General features: G+C 32.5%; 1 protein-coding gene across 2 annotated transcripts; it reads right to left on the bottom strand.

The window, feature by feature from the left end:
- Nucleotides 1-862: 862 nt before the first annotated feature.
- On the bottom strand, nucleotides 863-23,636 carry LOC132730109 (phosphatidylinositol 4,5-bisphosphate 3-kinase catalytic subunit alpha isoform-like). 2 transcript variants are annotated; one of them, XM_060715963.1, is made up of 21 exons: nucleotides 23,377-23,636; nucleotides 15,832-16,047; nucleotides 14,565-14,650; nucleotides 13,778-13,984; nucleotides 13,238-13,346; nucleotides 11,946-12,070; nucleotides 11,476-11,640; nucleotides 10,841-10,973; nucleotides 10,324-10,460; nucleotides 9,586-9,683; nucleotides 9,080-9,164; nucleotides 8,326-8,496; nucleotides 7,699-7,802; nucleotides 6,286-6,448; nucleotides 5,672-5,781; nucleotides 4,979-5,097; nucleotides 4,193-4,271; nucleotides 3,650-3,814; nucleotides 3,267-3,384; nucleotides 2,491-2,642; nucleotides 863-2,002 (listed from the first exon to the last, which is right to left on the bottom strand). In XM_060715963.1, exons 1-21 carry the CDS (start codon nucleotides 23,471-23,473, stop codon nucleotides 1,717-1,719), a joined length of 2,925 nt encoding a protein of 974 aa, XP_060571946.1. In that variant the 5' UTR covers nucleotides 23,474-23,636; the 3' UTR covers nucleotides 863-1,716. The 2 variants fall into 2 exon arrangements, with proteins under 2 accessions (XP_060571946.1, XP_060571945.1); XM_060715962.1 differs by lacking the exon at nucleotides 23,377-23,636 and adding an exon at nucleotides 17,296-17,730.
- Between the last annotated feature and the right edge of the window lie 240 nt (nucleotides 23,637-23,876).

The raw sequence follows: 23,876 nt of genomic DNA, 5'->3' as shown, positions 1-23,876 counted from the left end.
TTTTACTTTAGCCACATTTAGCACCTTTGTTCCGTTACTTTTTGGATACGAATTAATTAAATGCAGAGGTAATACATTAAAAAAATGATGTCATAACTCTTGCGACACCCTTATATCATTTTGCATTTTTGGTTATTCTAATCGATTGAGAGAATTCATAGAAATGACGTCATAACTCCCCCTTTAACGTTTTCTTTTTATTTTTGAAGTAAGATAATTAATATATTAAAAAGCTATTGATTAGTTGGCAAAAATTCCATGTCAGTTTTCGATCTTTGGACCAAAATTGACCATACGTTTTCTAGTGTGACATATATTTTTTAAAAGCAACAGTTCAGCAGTACAATTTCGTTCCTAAAATTAAACAATTGAATGTTATGTACTTAGATCATATCAAATTACCGCTCACAATGATAGGTAGTTATGTTAAATGATTGCATTCGGCCGACACATTGTATGATTGCACAAAGAAAATAATCCAAAACAAAAAAAAATAAAATAGAATAAAGTAGTAAAATACACACATAGAAATATTCAATAATTTTTTTGTGTTAAAAATGTAATTAAATGGTAAAATAAACATGGCAATATTAACAAAGTATTTTAGGATAAAAATGAAATGGTGCAGTATTCGTGGTAATGTACACTTAAATCTTAGTATTTCATGTTAAAAATGAACTTGAATGGTATGATTTCAATAAAAATATATGTATATACATATGTATGTTACACACATACCTCATAAACATATTTACATATAAGCAAATGATGTGATTACCAATGTGAATACAATGTATTCCAAGAGCAATAATACTGTTAATTCTGTCATCATCGAAAAAAAAAACAACAACAAACAAACAAATAAAAAACGTTTTCATCCAATTTGTTTACAAATACAAGAACTGTCAAAAATGTTATCATTTTCGAATTTACAAATTGATCTGTCTAAGAATAACCTTGCAATGTTGGTTTTATTAATAAGATCAAACACTTTTCAGCAGAGCACTAGTTACTATTTTTATATAATGGAACTGCCTTGGTACAAATTTGGAAGTGTTAAATTTGAGGATTTTGGAAGAAGAATTCAAACACTTGATATACTTAATAACAGATATAGTCATAAAAAGTGAAGAACTATACCATGACACTTAATACTAATTGATAAATTAAACCAAAGATACAACAATAAAATAAAGTTCAGTCTTTGGCCTGGTTGTTATTTGTAATTCGAACGTAAAACAATGTCAGTAATACATGAATGTCAACATCACAATGCTCACACTATCCCCAAAACTCACCGCCGATAGAAATATGTTTATTAATTTCTCCCACGACCACATAGCAAGCAGCTAATCCACTCATTTCAAGACTCTGCCCACACCACTGGCACAAAATAAAGTCTCGGTTTCCTTAGGGACATTTGCACAAACGGATATTTAGTACAGGTTATTAGCACAAACAATTTGTACGGGTTATTTACACAGGCAAACAGTTTTTGGTGCGGCAATTGAAATAAACAACTGTTTTTGAATGGGTTCATTTACAAACACTTTTTGTATGACTCACACAGACTGTAAAGTATGAGTCATTGACAAAAAATATTTCTGTATGGTTTTATTCGAGCAAACGGTTTTAGACTAAGCAATTGACACGCGTTTTACACTAGTCACTATTGCCGTGGTCAAAATATAAAGTTCATTCAAATAATCCTGTCCTCTAGCTTCCAGATCCCATGCCTTGCCAGACCCTATTCACACGATGTAAAAACCAGTCAATATTTGTCTTCCACTGTCCTTTATACGACTCCATAATTGCCATGAGGAAGTTATTGGCCGCCACGTGTTCCTTTTTGTCCAATGCCAAACATTTTCTACAATAGTCTATATCCGTAACCTCTTGTAGTTCGGGAAGCTCACAATGCATCATTAAGCTAAGTAACGTAAGGAAAAGTGTTCCATTCCGTCGGATTGTCATATACGCGTCCAAGCAGATGAACAGAAAACTGTTGAAATATACAGAAAAATGATTGTATTCTTAAGCATATGTTGCATTTCGTTATATATGAATATACAATACAATTATACACTTTAATTATGCTAGATACGACGTGCGTTCACTATAAGGGAGCAATATTAATTGGCCCAAGAGGTAGCCATTAGAGAAGATGATACTATTGTAACATTGCAAAAAATAAATGTTTAGTTTGCAAATGACTGTATAAAATATTTAGTAAACAATGTACATATAAAATATATTGAATGATCAATTAAATCTTCAATCTTTAAAATCTTTTATTTTAAAAGCCTTAATTTTTGAACTTACAAGTGCTGAAATTTAAACGTATTCATTATTTTACAAATAAAAGTTTATTTTATGTCCTTTATATATAATTTTTTAACACCTAAAGTCGTGCGTTTCATGTTTTTATGACAAAATGAATTATAATTGCTAATTAAACAACATTTCTTGTTGAAATTTTAAATAATTTACTTGTTAAATTCCTCATTATTGTTGACTTTCTGTTCACCCTTTGTGACGACCGAGATGAAATCCTTTGTTAAGACAAATGGCGATCTTTCCCTTTGCACGCCGTATTTTACCTTCTTGTGGTTCATAAAATGCCCAAAGTCGATGTGAAATAACTAAAACAAATGACAAAAAAATGTATGATTTGAAGCTTAGACTCTACCAATTCGACCAGTGTAGACTGACCAGTACAACCGTAAGCCGTCTGATCATTGTCTGCAATGTTCGATATTCTGTCAGCATATCCCCGTATTTAGTAATTTCTCTCAAAATAATGTACAGTACTAATCATGGTATTAATTAAGCGGTTTCAACCTATAAATAAACATAATGCGCAAAAAAGATCCGTTGCACATAAATCGATTTGCATTGTCATTTTAAATGATACTGAATAAGATACTAAGATATTGTTATATCAAATTATAGACTCAAAAAATCCGATATGATTGAATTTGTTATACAAATCAATTAAGGCTGTTCTGTGTTTGGTTAAACACATCTTGCAAAAGTCCACCGCAAAGGCACTTAGCAGGGAAGACACGGATTTTTAAAAGAATGTCATTTAAAGATGACATTACGTCGCATGCTTTTATTATTCACGACACTTTTCGTTTATCAAAAAAAAATAAAAAAATAAGGCTACTAAAGGTTTGGCACTATCATTACGTGTTCTAATAATACTACCGATCGCAAAAAGATGAATTAAGGATAAAAAAGGGTGTAAAGCAAGGGAGTGTTACCTCTCCGGTCACTTTAAGCATGATGTTATCTGAATGCCTGTCTCCAATACCAAGTATGTAAGTGATGACACAAAACGCAGCACACGAATGAGTGAACTTTTTCACTGCTTCCAAATACCTGAAATACCAATAAAATATTAGAAATATCTGTTGAATGAATTGTCATTAAAATAAATAAATATAATATTTTCATCATGAAAGATGCAGTTTCATAGAGATATGGTATCTGGAATAGAAATCTAAAAACACTGATAATAATTGAAAATGTATCTTTTTAAAGAACTTCCGTAAAAAGTCGATCGGAAAAAAATCAATTCAGCATATTTTAGTATGATTTAAAAACGTCTAATTCAGATCAAGTTGTAGGACATCAAAATGCATACTTTACTCCTCCTCCTGACTCTGTGTAGACCCATTCATGCATACTCGTTGTTGCCATGACACCCGTTTGTTTGTGCATCTCTATGTCGCAAACAGTTTTAGCTCCGCTCACAACTTCTATTATTCCAAAATGGTCGTCCATTGACATACATTCATATGATGTTATACTGTAAGAAACAAACAAGTTACATTAAAAGTTGTTTTCAAATAGTGCACATTCAAATAGTGCACATATAACTAAGACGAGTTATATACTTTTTCCAGCAGATTACATGCAATTGCATAATAATAAGAAACAGTTAAATGTTAATTTTAAAGATTTCAGAACAAAATCAAATAACGTGCACCATTTCGTATAGAATATGTCCGGAAGAATGGCACAGAACAATTTCGATACATGCTTTAAAACAAGTGAAAATAAATCTTAAATAACGTCAGAAACATTAAGTTGATAACAAGCTAAAATAATTCTAAAGTTATTTTTTATAAGGAAATGAAAATAATAATAATAAAAAAAATCAAAATTCAAATATTTTTCTATTTACCAGTAATCTCGGGATGTATACTTCCAGATCATATCCATCAGTCGTATCAGCTGCAATACAAGCATGTCCTGGCGAAGGTCTGAAATAGCAATCCAAAATTTGCGTTGTATTACAATGGTCATATAAAATTTTAGAGTGTTAAGTAATGCAGTAAAATTGCAATGGTACAAAATCGAGAATAATGATAAACAAGGAAAAGTGACTTTCATAAAAAGTAGTCCCCAAGGAAAGGTGACTTTCATAAAAAAAGTAGTCCCCGACAAAACCAAGCCACACCTACATCACAAGACACTGACTAGAACACATTACCAAAACCTGTTGATGACACATGGGCAGAGAAAGGATAAATGGGTTTTAACTCGTTAGTAGCGACCTTTCAGATAGATTTGAACTGCAAGTAATGTAACTCTATGATTTTTAATTGAAATGGTATATATTACCGACAGCAAGTCTGGCCAATCATGAATGTAATTTAATATGGGCATAAACACAGACTACCTACAATGAAATTGTTTACATTGAAACTTTTATTATTTATCCTTTTACTACCTGCATGTCCTTTGCTCTTTATTTACTTTTATATACTGGAATGAAACGAGAAAACAAACAGGCGTGTTTGGCATACCATTATCTTTTGGAAAATAAAATCTTGACATATATCAAAACAGTAACTATTCGATCAGTATTAGAGTTTCCAACCGCTTTTATCAACTCAAATTGCATACCGAATGTTATTAGATAGTTGTTTACTTTGAGGCTATTTATGATTATTAACAACAAACCTACCATCACCGTCTTTAATGATGTATCTTATATCACCTCCATTTCTACAGCTAGGATCTTTGTTCTTCCAACTTAACCACAATGGTTTCATTTTGGATGACATCACTTTGCAGTCTTCTACGCTGTAAAAACAAAATTCAATAGAAATTGAAAATCTGATTATAAAAGGGAGCAAAGATCTTCGAAATCCCAATTATAAGCGCAAGCGGAAAAACTTATGCGCTGACAATTGAAAATTGTTTGAACGATAGCGGACATTTATGGCATTCGAATGCAACCAGTGGAAACCTGTTGGTCGATAGCTAGTAATAATGGTATGAACATGCTAATTGTAAGCAACTTGAATTCTAGCTAGAACAATCTTTCAAAAAAATGTTTCAAAGCTTACTGTTTCAGAAGGGGGAACAACAGTATGCACAAAACCTTATGAATTTGGTCAACATAAATGACATACATATGCCACCAGTCCAAAATCAGAACGACGTATGTAAGAATAAGTTTGTAATAATAAAACACTCTAATATCAAAATAAACTCACGCAAAAAAATACAGAAAAACGGAATTCCTAAAGATCGAATAAAAGGACAAAATTTAAAATATAGCAGGCTTGGATTGACTGAGACTGTTCACAAGACTTAAATTCGTCACAAGGTAAAATAGTGGTTTGCTCTTGTGTAAGGGAAGCAAAATCCTTACTTTATTTGTCCAAGTTCTACATTTTGGTCAAGAGTTGCCGTCTGATTTTCAAGAACAGTTCGTGTTTCTTCTGTTTCTAACCAGCTCTTCATAGTTTTCAGTTGTAAATCCTGTTGGGTAAAATTGTTCAAATGATATCAATTGCTCGTTATAGAAAGTTATACCATTCGAAGAATTTATAAACATGATACACATATATCTCAGAACTAATTAAGGACAATGTAGAAGAATAAGTCTTTTTTAGATATATGATAAATTAAATGTATTTTAAACCACCGGTTAATGTCGCCAATTTCAAATCACTTTCCCCTACCGGTGTTGGTAAAAATCCAAGCAGAGACTTACGATTCTCTCATGTGAAGAAGCTTTCATTTGAAGTTTACGCAGTTCTAGTTCTACTTAGGTGTAAGCTAGCGCCTATATACTAAGTAATGCGCGGAAAGGTTTACCAGTACATAAATTATCTTTCCTTAAATAAATGTAAAACCAATTAAACATTAGTTTTAATTAGCATAATTTACTACATCATATGCTCTTGCTACTTAAATACTGTCAAGTCAAAGAATTGTTTGACTCATTCGAGTAGATATGCAATGATGTAATTGAAAACTCACTAAGCTTGAATCTCTGTTGGTCTTCCTGGAAAATGTGCGGTACTCATTCAATGACTTCACCTCTTTGTACAAACTATCTAAAAGGTATGATCCACAATAGAGGCAATATGCTTCAAGTAGTGGAGCAAACCTGAGCCGAGACATTGGGTTGTGTACTTCCGATCTGTAAGAAATATCACATATCTTATGTTCTTTTGATTGCTTTTCAACCATATGGCTTAGAAATCTTTCAATTTAGATATATTTTGGGTAATTTTCAAAATAGGTATAGGTCTAGGTACATTAAAAAAAAACTCTGTTGAAAAGTATTTAGAACGCACAGTTCTTGAAATTTTTTAATAAGATGGTTCTAAGAAAAGTATCAATTTGTCATCCAAAATATGATAAACAAGATCAACAAGGAAAGGCGGCGTTCAATGAACGCAACCCCCACATGACCCAGCAACAAGAACCAATGGCAAGGAGCCCAGGGGGACCCCAAACAAAAACAGGACAGGGCAAAGACAGAGCACGGACAGGTTAATCATTAAATGATAATTAATTTGTAACTGATTAGGAATTCCAAAGAAAATAAAAATAGGCCCACAAAGGGGAAGGGGACAGGAGACCGGGGGAGGGGATGGGGAGTAATCAAAGAAATAAAAACTAGAGGCAATGGGGAATATACTTACCGTAGACGAGAAAACAACAAGGGACACAAGCAAAAGTGTCACCAAAACAGTATGAAACAACATAAGACATACATCTGAGGAACACAGTGGGGCGCCGCCTTGGAACGGTCAGCAGCATAATAATGACTGCTGGGGAGTTTAAACCGGTTAATGGTGCACCAAACCTCGCTCTTAGCCCCACCATGTTCCTATAAACGAGACAGTGTAAATAAAATGAATCCCCGCCAAGTGAAATTCTAACAGTTGTCATGGTTACAAAAGGTTAAATAAGTAAAACACTAAAATGATCATGTAGAAACATATAAAAGTAAACCCAATGACCATAACAAAAGTACTCAATGTCCTAAAGGAAGACAGAGCAACAAGAAAATCACCTACAAGGGCCCGACGAAGCAAGGCAGAAGACGAACATTAAGACAATTCAGTCCCAAAGGGCTTTACGAACTATCCATCATAGAGTCTCCCACTTGGTCCGTCAGATGCAATCAAAAGAGGAAAGCGTAGTGTCCAACTGTAAAAGGGTTGAACACTAAACATGCAGTATGTCTTAAAATAGTAGGGTCATAACCTCTTTTAATAAAACGTTTAATGATTTTAGTAAAAACAGCAGAAAAATTACCATGACCCAAAATCTTACGAAGTTTGTAAATCACATCGCCATAAAGCCATTTCTAGCGATAATTTGAGCAAAAACTGTGAAGACCAGGTATCAATTTTATTCTTATTTGTATCAATTGTATACCTCAGATGCCAGAAATATCTATGTCCAAGCCTCCTATTTGAAAGAGCACGTCGCAGCAGGAAACAACTAAGGTCACTGTATTGATAACTTTCCAATTTCACAGCCTGTTTAGAACATACATACAAAGTATAACATGCGTTTTCATGATGGTCATTTAGAACTAAAATTTCATCAATGTGGACTGGACTGAGTAAATACGTTGGAATGATATCTTTAAAATATGTTGCTGTTCCTTATGCTTCGTCTAACAATATAATCATTGAAATTATGAGAGAGGAAAACCAAAAATGAAATAGAATACTTTTGTCCAGTAACAACACTATGTCAAAGTCATCAATGTTAGCCTGCAGTATGCTACCATCAGCACAGAAAAAAGTAAACAAATTACTTCAGATATTACTCTCAATACAAATTCGCTGTTGGTTCGCATATGGACAGGGAGTTTGAAATGTTACGTGCGTAAGCAGGCATTCAGGCTTACATACCGAAGGCTGTAGTTCTACCCGATTGTCATTGACATAATTCTAAAATACACTGAGTGCTATCTAAGATGTTCGTCCGCAAGTGAAATGCTGAATAATTGTCATACCATAATGTCGGTTTAGACTTAAAAGTCTACCAACCTACCTGGACTAGTTGTGGCATGAATAGCTCAAAAAGCTCATTGCTGAGTTTCTTCTCCAGTACTTTAACAGCGAGAGCTCTAACTCTTTTGTCCGGATAATCTGGTCCCAGCAGCTGCAATGCTGTCACCAAAGAGAGGTCTTCATTATGCCACACTTTGAGCAGACCGTAAAGCTGTTTAAATTATAATTGTGATTATTATAATTAAAGAGGATCTGCTTAAGTGTTATCATATTAACAGCAAGTTATATAGTTTAATAATATAGGTATATTAAAAAAAGTGTTATTGTTGAACATAATTTCAACAATGTGACACAAATCAAGCACGACCTATTATGGTGTATTAAACATAAATGAAACTTTCATGTTGAAAATTGATAATTCTAATATATATTAAGCTTATTAAGCCCCGAAATACTTATTTTTCTCAAAGCCTTTTGTTATAGGTGGTAAGTTCCAATTTCTAAACGTTCTTCAGTGGCCAGATATTTACTTATATAGCTGAACTATCTTCTGCTTTCTTGTCATTATTTGGTTATGAGGGTTTATTTTCTTGAACGGAAGACCAAACTTGACTTTGTGTGTTTTGTGGCTTAACACTGATCTTCCATTGTGTAATTTTGACTAATGAATATCATGTTCTGTGCCATCTGAGTACCTCCAATTTTCCGAATTAACAAAAACTTCAATTATCTCCTTGCAATGAAATAACATCTGTAAAACTTATAGAAAATATTGTATAAAAAATATAATATACCTTGAAAACATCATGCCGTTCTGACCAATTCACACATTGTATAACTCTTGGCAAAATGTTAGGTTGATAGTCCATTGCCAGTTCTCTGTATAAGACAAGAGGCATGTAATTTCATTTGATTAAAGTACAATGATAAAATCTGAATTGTGCACCATGAGTTTAAAGATGTAACTAAATGCCAGGTTATCAAACAGAAAAGAGTCAGGAAATAGTAAAGAGTGCATCGAACGTTTACTTTTTGTAGAAATAAATCACACGTGGTATGAAATGCCGGACATTAACAAAAACATCGAAATTCCTTAAGTTATTCAAATTTTAATGGTTTATTGATAAAATGGCTCGGTAGAAAGAAATAGCAATTGAAGCATTATTCAAGTCAAAACATCGATGTATTATTTTAAATAAGTGACAGCGTTATTAACTAGGCTGATTTACGTGAAGTGCCTCTTTGTTGAATCAAGACATGATTGCACGGATGATGAAAAAATATCACCTATGTCATTTACCTGTGTTCCCAGAGAAACCTTTTTTCGCTGTTGCCCATTTGTTCCAGAGGATCTTTGTGCACAATTCGATCGATCATTTCAAATGACTTAAGTTGCATCTGAAGATAAATTACTTTTGATAGTTTATTCAGTTTTAAACTTAGGATAACAAATTCTATGAGCCCTTTCTGATTTTTGTATTTTGTGTACCTAACTGGCATTCCTTGCTAAAACCTACTTAAACTTCCGTGTCACCGGAGTGTTTTCTGATTTTTTGTCATAATTAAAATAAATAATAAATAGTTAAAGCGTTGAATTACAGATTGAATGCTTGAATTAATTCTGTCCAAATATGACCAAAATATTTATAAAAATTGATGTTAAATTTGTGTTTTCTTACAGTATGGTTATCATGTTAACGCTTTATACCCTTTATTAAAATATCATCATTCAAAATTGAATCAATTTATTAAAGGGATATTAGAAATTGTTGATTTTTTTTCTTGAAATACATGTACATGTATTTTGATATTTAACATTTACGTGCACAAAGAAATTGTGACAGATGAAAAATTTCTGTCTTCTATATATTTCAAAGTTTGATGAATATTGTGAAATTCAGCACAAAACTACACAAAGGACTTATAAGCTATGCAAAAAGTATGAGAAAAGAAACAGGACCAACATGGAAGGGCGGCGTTCAAGGAACGCAATCACTCTTTGTCGGGTTCTTTGTCAAACTAGTAAAAAGATAAATACCTCAGTTGGGACATGGTACTGGTCATCAGGCTTCATTTTAGAATCAATATATGAACTAGTTGGATAGTACACGTCATCTTCACAAGGGGGCATAATCTCAATCACTAGTTCATTCGCATTTCTATCAGGATTCGAACCTAAAATATGAAACGTAAGTCACAAATGAATACTAGTCTTATTGCATTGAAAGTGCTCCTTGAAAGAAAAAACATTATTGATAGTTCGGGAGTGAAAACATTTGAAGATGTGCCAAAAGTGTAATCTTAATATTTAGAAATAATCTTAATCCACTTTTTCATATTATTGATGAGTACACCAACTTCAAAAGAAAACTGCCTTTCCGATGAAATCAGTTGCTGCAAGCAGGCGTGGGGTAAATCTTGAAGAATCTAACACTGACGCTTGAATTCATACATATATTATATTTGGGTTATGATATGCCATGATATCGTTTTGTTATATTACGTTATGTAACGTTAACGTTTAAAACGCTATCTAACATTTCTTATTAACATACCTGGAGATCCGATAGGATATTCTGTGCGATTGCAAGTTTCTGGGAAGTTTGTGACTTTGAGAACCTGTCGTCCTGTTACGAGTTTTCTGTTATGGTCAAACACTTGCATGTTAACCCAGTTAATACCGGTAGCCTATTAAAACAGAATAAATTAAGTTTTCAAACTAAGTCAAACTAAGTAGATTTTATAAACAAGTGTTTAAGCAATAAACGATGAAAATACATAATATATGTACGTGTTCTCCCGTACTTAAGGATTCAGTTTATTAAGTGGCATTATACCGATTAAATTCACAAACCGTGAACCCTATGCTACTCTAAAATGTTATAACATTAGATCGTTTCAAATAACAAATTATATCGATTTTATTTTACATAGCTGATTAACTTAAGAGACTAAGTTTATCGAGATTAATGCGACCTCAAAGGATCTTATGCTTTGATCATACATGGGTTAAAATGAATGGTACAAAAAAAATCTGTAAAAGGGGTGATCCCTTTAAAGCTTGAGCGGTGTTTAATCTTTAACACTAACGTGCTTGCATAAATGATCCCGAAGGACCAGAAAAATATAATAAGATCTGTCACACCCCAAATCACAGGCTTTTACGGCTCTTACATTAACGATTCAGTACCTTATTTTTCTCAGTTGCACATGCTACTAAACATAATCGTGCACATCTAGGTAAGTTCTCTATTGGTATATCAAATTCCCATGTCTGGTTGAAATCGTTCTCCGACGTCTTCATTGCTTTACTCAGTGGTTGTGTTCCATGAAACAATTGCGCTTGTACATACGACTGTAAGTAAATGTCAGAAACTATATATAAACCATTTGCCAATAACTCTTCGTACCTTAAAGGTGAGACTGCCCTCTTAACGGAAAGAAGTCATATTAAAAAATTATAACAATTTCAAGGGCTCAAAAGGTTGGACGTGTGTCCACATTTTTCATGTTTCAGTTAATATGATTCTCTTTTAATTCTCAACCATGTAAAGCTCAAGAAAATATTTTGCACTGTTTAAAATTTTCCTTCTTTTCATGATTATGTAAATATTACTGACTAAAGTAAATGAATTTTTGTAATTGCTTATAAACACTTACCCCTGGCTGAAAAGTGCCTTTTGCTGGAAAAGATCTAATCTTGATCGAATACAAATGATCGCCAGGTAGATCCCAAGATGTTTTACGAGTCTCCGAAGCCGGACACGCATTCATTACAGGGGGCTCTGATTAATGAGAAAGAAAATAATCATTCACCTCTCCAAATACAAAAATAATAATGATAAAGTCTTCATAGAATCAAAGTATAGCATATTGAGGCTTTGATCAGCAAGGGCGAGAGCTTTTCTGAGAACACTGTCCGATTGTTTACTGTTCAGCAATATTAACTATACCCAGTTGCAAAAGGAAAGTGTGCACTTGGTTACTTTGGAAATTCTGTATGCAGCAATGAGCAAAAGAGTGGCAAATTTGGTATCAAAATTGGCAGAAATGTATTGAACATGCGATGGTTTCATTTGTATTGAAATTCGATAACTATCAGAAGTTTGGTTTCGTGTAAATAGCGAAAGATAAAAATTAAATGTTGCAATATTGTGACATTTAACGCCTTTTCTGTCGCGTTACGTTACCATTAATCAGTATCTTTACGTTCATCTCATCTATTTATCAATGAAAGTGTAAGAGACTGCATGAACCTGACATAAAGGCAAATAAGCATTAACAAAAAGAAACAATCATCCTTTTATTTTGCATTTCCGCAATTTTCTTATTATAATAAATTCATTTCAACTAGATATAAACGATCGTGAAGTCAATTTATTTCTGCAAATGCCAATATTTTGTAAATTATACAGAATCGTCCTGTAACTACGTGCACACTTTCTTTCTTTCTTTTGCAACTCAGGATATTTATAGTATGATTTAGAAAAAAACGTTTTTTTTGAAATAGAAAATATTACATAGCATAAAAGAATTATAAAACTTATGACATGTCTATATGTCTAACGTTAAATCGTTTCTCCATGCAGGCGCAGAATCATCTCCAATTCAAATGGACAAGCTTTTTGCATCTAAAGTGTAACACTCGAGAAGATCTAAATCAAAGACATTTGCGGTTCTTATTAGTGTGTTTTAAACAATATCTATTTCTTCTTCCGTTTTTACGAACAAAATTACAATACATAAATTGCATCCAGGATTAAGTAGAAAGCTTACAGGTTATATGAAAATCTTTTCCTGAAATTAGTCTATTTTCAATGCAAACAAAACTATAACACCGAACTGACGAAACAAAATTAAAATCTTAAGAAAAGATCATTTGAGTCAAGTGTACAGAAAGATTGTACAGTTGGGTTGAAAGGGCAAGAGAACTCTGATGAAATATTTAATACCTTTTTGTAAGATAACGCATTTGTTGTCAGGGATCGACTTGAGTATATTTTCCTTTAATGCCAGTTGTAACTGAGGTACTTCTTCCTTGTCAATGCAATATCTTACGTACTGAAAAAGAAATAAAATTAGATTTAGGAAGTTTATATGCCTCATATCTTGGCGAAATATTTAAATTGCCAACATTTGTAAATCCGTAAAACAACTAATAAGAAATGAAAATCACAGCTTTATATCACATGTTAATTTTGATTTCTTTTTCTTTAAAATTACAAGGTGTTTGAAACGGAGGATCTTGGCAAGTGTTAGATACATGATCGGATATGACATATAAATATATAGCAGACAATACAGTGTTCTAGAACAAAATATCATTATTCATTATATAATATGTTCATACTAAATCACTTTAGAACTCCAGCAACAATTTGCTTTCCAGAAATATTTCATAAGAATATGCGAATGTTTTATTCAGTATTTGGAATACTTATGGTGTTTGATATGCCCATTGTAGACCAATCAACTTTCAGAAAATAAATTACCTCATACGTATGTATACAGCACTCTCGCATCATATACTCTTCTCTGCCGCATACTTTCAACACATACTTTCCTCGCTCTTTGTTCATTTCATCGTCTTTGTAACCTGTATCCATATCAAAGTCGTTCTCTATCGATCCCATTTGTGATTTGTACTGTGCGTTTAGAGCTGCTTCTATTACACAGTGAGGGGGATCTGGTGCGGGTACCTATAAAACAGCAAGGATTATTTTATCTCCATACCATGACAACGGTTTAAAAAAGCACATCTTTACAGATGTTAACAGAACCAAATCTAGATTTGGACGGATGATTCGTTAGCTATTTTGTTCAGATCAATAACTCACGCCGTTTTTTTTCCAAAATAATAACACGAGCCAAAGATGCAAATTGTTCAAATGCTTTTCACTCAAATCAGGCTAGAAATCGCACAAAAACAAACCGATATTAAATTTAATTGTGAAGTTTATATGCCCCATATCCTCCTGGTGAAATATTGTATTGACAATTTTTGTAAATTCGTAAAAAACAACTAATTAGAAATGAAAATCACAACTGTATATCACTTATTAAATTTGATTTCCTTTTCTTGAAAATAACAAGCTTCTTGAGACGGATGATTTTGGCTGATATTTTTATTCATTTTTACCCTTGCAGATTTTCTCATTTTAAGTGTTTAACTTACGTAAGAATTTCAAATGTTATTTCTTAGGCCTTTTTGACTTCAGTGGAGCTCCTATAAAGCATTTGCTCAACAGAGTGAACATATCAATTCAAAAATTCACTTACCTTGACTGTGTAACATATGAATTGTTTGTCTGAGTCTAAGCTTGGGTCCTGAATCCATACATTGATTGTTATTTTGAACTCGGGATCTGAAATAGAGAACCATGCACATGAAAGCATATCAGATTTATTTAAAAGGCTTTTCGAAAACAAAAGAGGAAAAAAAGCGCTTGATATTGAATTAAAAGGCTGCTGAAATTCGTAGATAATTTGATAACGTTTTATACAGAAAGATATTATATAACAAAAGCTAGATGATGAATTTGAAACAACAATTATCTTGACAACTGAAGGCTGCACGCCTCCATATGAGCCAAAATATTTTGAGAAATTCAATCTTAGAAGAATGTATTAAGATCTTAAGAAATGTAAAAAGATTCAATATTTGATTAATTATTTACATGTTATGTGCGATTAATGACTGATTTTGCAGTATCAACCACCATAATTCTACTGCGTTACTAAAGCAGTAAGAGGTATTTATGTATAATTTGACCTCTTTTGGTAATTTACGTGGATTGTAAGTGCCGTTTGCAATGTGTAAATTACTTTCTTTGTTCACTTCACAAAATTTTAGTATTAAATACATTTTCAAATTTTTCATGAAAATTAGCATGAATATAGAGGCATGTTGCTTGAACGCTTATTAAAGAAATATTGTACGAAAATTGACGAAGATTATCGCTTTCATACACACTTGCTGAGTTCCTCAATAATTTCATTATTTTGTTAATATACTCAAGTAACTAATGTGCTCTTCACTTCATATAAATTGATTTGCAGCAATAAGAATGAATAATGAGGTACACTAGTACATTTGTAGAATATCTCTTTTATTTAACGATATCAAGCATATACCGAAGTCATTTATCAACCTTAAACAAAACGGGTCAAGATGTACTAATTTTCAACCCGGAAGGTGACAAAGAAAGTAAGTAAATGATAAGCTTTTGTTTGTCACAATTTATCTGTAATAAACTTGTATAGAAGTATGTCAATCTGTATCCACTAATGTCTTGAAGATAGCAAACCCATTAAAGTCGGTAAAGATCGGATAATTCCGTAAAAATAATACAATATCCCCGAAGCTGTTGCTATCGCGATTTTTCGACGGTTTTCGTATTTATCTGTATTAGAACATGAGCGGGTATTTTCCACTATGATGTCACGATGTAAGAATATACTATTTATGGCGTGTCGCATGTATGCACATTAGAGTATGTAACCATATGGCATAAATAATAAATGTTTGAACAATAGAGATACATACTTTTCATGATCTTTCTCGCAGTGCATGTTGGGAGATCTTCGTTTCGATCAAGTTTTGGCGGGAAAAAGAAGAACGCTTTCTCGTCCGTTGTCATTTCCTCTCGGTCTTTTGCAAGTATATGGCACATCTGCTTTAATAATATTCTAGTAGTCTTGAATTCTTCATCTTTATTTGACATATTGTCGAGGGTTTGAAGAGGAAATCCAGCGATTTGACCTGTTTTAACAATTACAAAAATAATAAAAAAGATAAATTAATTAATTAATTAATTAATTAATTAACTAATATCAAAAACGATGCTGCTATTCCTGATAATAATAACAATAGGGATGATGATGATAATGATGATGATGATGAGAAATACAGAAGACAAAACTTCTCTTGGCACAGATAAAATTGTTGAAGTTGTTATCATTTTAGTCTATGCAGTACTTATAACGTGTCGTTTAAGATGGCCCGAAAAAAATGTTATCTTGATTGCTTAACAAATAAAAGATTCATGTAAATACACGATAAAGATCAAGATTTATTACGCAAAAACAATTAATCATTAACATAAAGAATAAAATACCTAAAATAATTGAATATTGAATCATGGTTATGCCGACCATAAATTTGTTATAACTTAAACAAAGTGATTCAATGATGATATGTTCATTTTCACTATCACCACCTTTATCATCATCATCATCATCATCATCATCATCATCATCATCATCAACAACAACAATAACAACAACAACATCATCATTATCATCGTCATCATAAGTATTAAATATGTGAATCACATTCGCTATCAGCAATACAATCAATGCTTAAACTACTCTTAAATCGTTTTCGGTTTTTATAAGTCCAGGAACCCGGGAAGGCCGAATGAAGATCCGTGACTTTATCAACGTTTGGGACTGTAAGATGCAAATGCAGACCGCAGTCACTGGTTTAAAAGCAAATAAACTCAGTGCTTTAGGCGACTGAAGCAAAGAATGGATTTTTGATGCATATTTCAGAGGTTGTATGTATAGGATAAGATGTGCACACATACATAGCCCAACTTGTAACATAATCACCATTTTGTTTGCCCCCCACTCTCATTAAGGTTATCATTTATGAATTTATGATGTCGGATATCTTTCTTTTTGTAAGTTAGAAAAATAAATCTGTTGTTTAAACAGAGAAAAACAAAAAAGAAACCGATACTCTCTCGCCGTCTAATACCTTTTACTTCCTTAGATTGTTTGGACAAAATTATTATTTATTTAAAACAAGTTTTTTTTATTCTTTGAAATATTATTTTGCAAATGTTGCTTCCTTATTACGTTTTTCAAGCTATCAACTGTCGAAGTCGCATTGTATCAAATATAAAACAATGTCATTAAAACGTTACTTTAAACGCCAGAGGTACTTAACTTTCATGACATAACATTTAAATCATGACACCAAACAATAAATATGAAAATGCATTACCAACATCCTCGTACAACGCTTCGATTGCAGTTATACCGGATTCCGTCCTCGGTCCTTTACACGAGTTCAGGCGTGTGAAACTACCTGGTAACATTACGCAATATTTCATAGCGGAGTTAGGAAGACTTCGTTTAATTCACTATGTCTAGATATTCCAAATCAATTTTGTTGTTGTCACCAAAAAATAAAACTGCACATAACAAACTATGTTCAAGTTATGTTTCACACTTGTTTTGTTTATGACTCTTTTTAGTAAGACGACAAAATCCAAGATGCTTTAAACATAACTTAGGTTAACTTGCATGGTTACGAATAAAAGAAAAATAAGTCTGCTCTGTATACGAGAATAGGAAAACGAATACAATGAAAAAGAAATGAATCCAATACTATAATGGAAATATTTATCAAAATTGTATATTTGCGAATTACAAACGCAGCTACGATCCTACGCGTTTAGCAAATAATAATATCATTCTTGCACTTCTACAATCAATGTTATCAGTATATAAGAAAAAGAAATAACATTGGTTATAATGTGATGACGATATCGATTGATTATTGTCGAGTCATAACGTAGTTCATGTCTTCCTGGTCTTCTTGAAGAAAAAAAACAATCAGTTAATTAATTTAAGAAAAACTCATTTTCATTTCCAAATGTAGGTCAAATGGTGTAATCGTGATAAGAATAAGGAAGAAAATAGTTCTTGTCTACATTAAATTACTTGTCTTTCTTATTATTTTTTTGGTGACAATGCAATTTAATTTTGATCACAAAGCTTATGTTGAACGTTAAGGGGTTCCGATACTCGAGAAGGATTACGCAACTTGATAAGAAAATTCTTTTTATTGCTGTTGTTGTTGTTATGTTCTTGATTTATGTTGATGTTGTTATTTTTGGGCTGTTATTATTGTTTTGTTCTTGATTAATGTTGTCAGATGTTGTTTTTTGTGGCTGTTAAGAAAAATTGGTTAACCTACAAATATTGCCCGGTCAGAGTTCAGATGCGCATGCGCTAAAATAATTTATACGTACGAACTTATTACAAACCATCTTATAGATAAACTGTTTGATTAAAAATATAGGGACAAAAAGATAATTTCATTATATTCGGAATCAATTAAAATTAATTGGAACTTATTCAGTAAAATACCCATTTCCTGCGTCAATTTGTTAAGTGACGTCATATGTGACGTCTGCAAAATATCCAATATGTCTTACATGTACTAAAAGTCAAAAGTAAGCTCGGTTTTATAGCAAATGAGTAACGTTTTGGTAACTGTAACATGACATACACACAAAAAGATCTAGATTAGTGTAATAAAAGTTTTACCATTTTTTAAAAAAGCTTTACTGGTCTTATAACAGGAACCAATTAAAATAAGTTTAAATAAAAAACTAAGTATACAGCATTTTTCTAATAGAGCGTATACCATTATTGTCTATTTGATAGATCATGTAGTACTCACACGAGAAATATAGTGACACTCTGTACATATTCTAAATTCTTTTACAACCAGAGACGGAATCTAAATTAATCACGTTCAGGTCAAACTGTTCAATACGTGCGTATATTTTGTTTACAAAAGCATGTAATGTCGAATGTCTTGGTATTAAATGTCGAATGTCTTTGGTATTGATTGCACGTAATGTCGAATTTCATTGGCAAATCATTACGTCCTGCTATTTATATATACAGATGACGCATATGTGATGGAATCACCTCGCTTTGACTTAATTAAGAACAACTATACAAAACTTGAGCGACCTACAGTATAGAGTCTTGTCAGACTGCACATACATGTATGAGTAAACTAGTCTGGGCAAACACTTGCAGCTATCAGTCCAAGAGGGAAAGAATAAATATGTCAACTGTAAAAAGAAGTTTCCTTTTCGTATTTTTCTTTTGTTATTTTTTTTTCAACGAACCATGGCCAACTGAAAATGAATATTTTAAAACCAGGAACAATTATAATACCAGATAAGAAACGGAAGTTTTATTTCATTGCAGGTTTATTGGCTATAGAGCTAATTAATAGCAATGCATGTGGTGTCCCAAAAAAGCTTGATAAATAACGTCTTACACGAATGTTATTCTATCACAATATAGATCACGTATACAAGTGAAATGTTGTTTAAACAAAACTTGAACTATAATAGTGTATGTAAAAAACTGTCTACTTGAGATTAAGTCGGGGTATTTTAATGCAGTAACGTAACGAAAAAAAATCAGATTTCAAGAAAATTTGAAAATCATTCAATTACTCAATATTTACTTTGACTCCCTACGGTCGTCTTAATACAAACTCTTACCCATATACTTAGCAAAGCGGACGATACAACGAACGTCACTGGCGTGCTATAAATAGCTCTCGGGACGCTGCTTTGAAGAAGACTTAACAGAGTTATGATGGACTTTTCAAAGATAAAATTACTGTATTCTTAGTTTGAAACAACACAGAATGTTTTTTTCCACCAAAAATGAAAGCCGAAGGCCGCTTTAAAGCAGCATGCCTCCAGATTCATGCTAATTTTCATGAAAATTTTGAAAGTGTATTTAAAAGTAAAATATTGTGAAATGAACAAAAAAGTAATTAACACGTAAACGGCAGTTATAATCCACGTACATTACAAAAAGAGGTCACAATATACATAAATACTTCCTACTGCGTTAGTAACGCAGTAGAAATATAGTGATTGATACTGCAAAATCAGTCATTAATAGCACATAACATGCAATTGATAATTGACATTTTTCTTAGAGTTAAAAGGATGTCAAAAAGTTACTGTGTACTCATTTGTCTCTGCGAGCTGAGCTCCACGTGTATTATCTATGTAATAAATTTGAATGTATCCTCACATTATTACAGTGTTATCAGCCTTTTTAGAAACACCTGACATGGCTAATCAAAATATGCAAATCACAATTTCACTATCAGCACTGGTTTCTTCATGAAAAAGCGGTTTAATACACTAATTACTGCCGAGTAAGAGCCGATTTGCAGTTATGAGAGGTATCGAGGGGTTTCCTTATTGTTTAACTATTCTATTTTTTACCAATTTGAGTATTATATGAAACGATTTATCTAATGATAACATTTTTTTTTACTTTTACAATCACTTTTTTTATAATCACGTATAATCATAATCTTAGTCTCTTCGAGTCCTTTAGATTTCGAAATCCCTTATAGTTACAGAATTTCCTTCAAACTATGAGATTTGAAAATCTTCACGTTACAAATAATGACTTGGAGGGTCGTTTATTAATTTTAATAAAACTGTCATTCGTGACGTCGTTTTTCACTGGATAATTCTGACGTTCACATAATCTAAATACAAGGCTGCAGCTGTCAATGTATAAGGTAATTTTCGTTATTCTTCAAACAAAGTAAAACTAATTTTGCTGTCTGGTAAATATTTAGCATTTTATTATATCTCCTTATTGATTAAGGGAAGTCCCCGAGTTTACCCGAATTAATTTGATATATACCAGCATCTGTCGCACTTCCTAGCTGAATATAGATTTCATCAGATTTCACCTGCCCAAACATTGAAATTTAAAGCAACAAGAAAAAAAAACGGGGGGAATTGATACGGGCAAAACTGTCAAAACGCAAAAGTTGCAATCCTCTTTCAGTTTTAAATTACGCCATCCGAAAACGGTTATATACATATATATGTACTCTTCAAAATCTCATTAAAATTTCTTAAAGCAATTGTACATCCTTTCTCATCACATTAGAGATAAAAAAATAATAAAAGTCATTGGCACAAATCGAAACTTTAGAAGTACTCTCCTTAATTCTTTGGTTTATTAGAGCAGAGCTGGTCTTGCATAGCAACTGGAATTACAGCACTCATGTTCCTGGCAATTACTAAAGAAGTATTGAATGAACTAATAATCTTCACTGATTCATTTGAAGAATCATCATCGGCAGTTTACAACAACAACAACTGCAGCAGCAGCAGCAAAGCAACAATGCCTCTATCCCCAGACCAAATAAAAACAAAAATAAACAGCAAAAAAGACAGCGAAAGAAACAAAACAAGAAAAAAAAATACTCCCCCCTCCCACAAAAAACAACAACAAAACAACAATAACAAAACAAACGAATAAAAAAAACCGCCAACATTCAACAAAAAACAACAAATTCAAATCTGAATTTAAAAAAAACTGTAAGACAACTATTTTAATATTTATCTACGCACCTCAACACACGATTAGATTGTTTTGAAATATTTATTGCTTTATCATTATTAACTTTTTAAGTGTGTTTTATAATATCGAGATATGAGGGCATCGAGATAAGTAGAGAGTGAAAACATCACTTTTGGTGATGATTGTCAATAAAGTGAAGTATGCATATCTAAATCACTTTTAAAAAGACATTTTGAAGTTTTAAAACCTACTGTAGTGATAAAGAATTGGCTGGATCATATTTCAGGACGACTATACCTACCTAACACTTGATATGTTTTTTTTAAAAACATAAACTTTTTTGTCATTATTTTATTCGGGTTTCTTTCAAAATCCCGGTAGTGACCTGTATAATGTGAAAAAAGTAAGGGGAATTCTTTCCTGCTGCATAAAGTGTGCCACGCAACATGACAAGGTCACATGTTTGATAACAAAATGATTATGCACATCTGGTTTTGTACTTTTTTATATTTATAGCTTATCCTTTGTGAAGAGGGATTATTTTGCAGTGATTATCTATATATAGGAAATACCGGACTTTATTTGTATTGCGCATGTAGATATACTGAACGCGTGTACGTATCTTATACACGTGCGAAGTCTAGCATTTTATATGTAATATAATGTCGGTGGTTTTACTTTGATGCCCACACATGACTGAAATAATGCACGGAAGGGCACCCGAGATCTTCTTCAAACTGAACTGTAGACATGGCATAAAACCCAAGCAAAATCAAAAGATATTCATACATAAATATAATATTATGTATCTTTAATTTGTGCATCTTTTATTTTCTACCTGAATTTTGCGGATCATGCTTGCAATCTGTCCTAGTTAACAAACTATATTTTACACCTACATTATTTTACATACAGTTTAAGTTGTTTATGATGTGTTCAAGTGTTCTATGAATATAAATATTTAAATTTATTATAGAACATTTGCATATATATACATGTACATCTGGAAGTTAATTTACAACAATTATTCAGATCATATTTTATTTCACTTATATAGATATGCATGCATTTAAAGTGTTATTACATCAAATCACTAACCCCTTGTTTGTTAAAACTTAAAAGCCAAGTGTGCCCCAGAAATCCTTTATGTTTAATTTAATTTTTGGTGTCATGTTGTAGTTTCCATAAAGTTACTAATTGGCCATATAAACTAATATTTGCCTTTGTTACGTTTAAGCAATTAGTACAGTTATAAGATTTTGGAGTTTTGTATGTTAACGATATACTATGCTCATTCCAGAGTAAAATATTTTTGTCACATAAATAATTATATTGAAATCTTCATATTTCTTACTGAATATGTCTAATTTGAATAAAATAATGAATAAACTGTGTATCGCAGCAGCGTTTATGTCTGAATGTGTATGCGTGTGAGTCTAAATTCTACCGGGAAACAAAATGTCTTTGAACAAAATGTCGGGAAACAAAATGACGGGAAACAGAAAAGGATCGTACATACAAATTGATTGAGCCGATCGGTCGGAAAAGACCTAAAAAGATCGCTGCATCGCTGTTCTATACCAAACATGTTTTACCTGAACGGGGTAACTGTTGCATCCATGCATTACCCCGGATCTCTCTATTATAACAAATATGGACATATAGATAAACGAAATGTGACGGTACATGTGACACAAACCGAAAAAAGTTCGCATTGTCATAATTTCGCGTTTGTTTGTTTTTTTTGCTTTTTTTTGGGGGGGGGGGGGGGGGGGGGCTAATGTTTGTCTTTTCCTTTATTTGTGTATTCATGAATTCGCGTTATCGTCATTCACGATATCTACGAATCCCATCGATTATATTAATACGCGAATGTCTGCGAAAAATAATATAACGCGAATAAAACTAGTTCTACAGTTCTTACTTGTTTTGTGGCGGAGTCGGTTCAAATCTCTCGTAAGTTTTGGAAAGGAAACTTCTAAAATTGGCTTGATGAGAAATTTAAGATCGTCTACTGTCATGCTATCATCTAGTTCTTCTTCCACCGCCTCCTTTGTCACACCTATGAACACATAATGCACGGAATCTCGCAGACCCTCTGATGCCGGCAAGTCCAGGGCTTTATCCCATAATGTTGGCTTTAATTCTGACAGTGACGATCGCCTGAGAAGAAAAAAGGATCATCTGTTAGATTAAGACTATATTAATAATAGATTAATTGTTTATTCATTTATAATCAAAATGTGTGATATATCGACAAAAAAATAAATGGAACACGCTTGCAAAGACGACAGAACGACGAGTGCATTTGGCGTGTTGACGTTGTTACGGCGCTTTCTAAAAACGGTGTCAATACGCTTCCGTAAAATGTCACTTAGGAATGCCAATTAATTGAAAATAGCTTTCAAACCTGTTTTACTTTTG

The sequence above is a fragment of the Ruditapes philippinarum genome, unplaced genomic scaffold (genome assembly GCF_026571515.1).
Source record: "Ruditapes philippinarum isolate M1 unplaced genomic scaffold, ASM2657151v2 ctg1882_1_1_1_1, whole genome shotgun sequence".
NCBI lineage: Eukaryota > Metazoa > Mollusca > Bivalvia > Venerida > Veneridae > Ruditapes > Ruditapes philippinarum.
The sequence above is the reverse complement of the archived record's forward strand: the minus strand, read 5'-3'. Positions and strand labels throughout refer to the sequence as shown.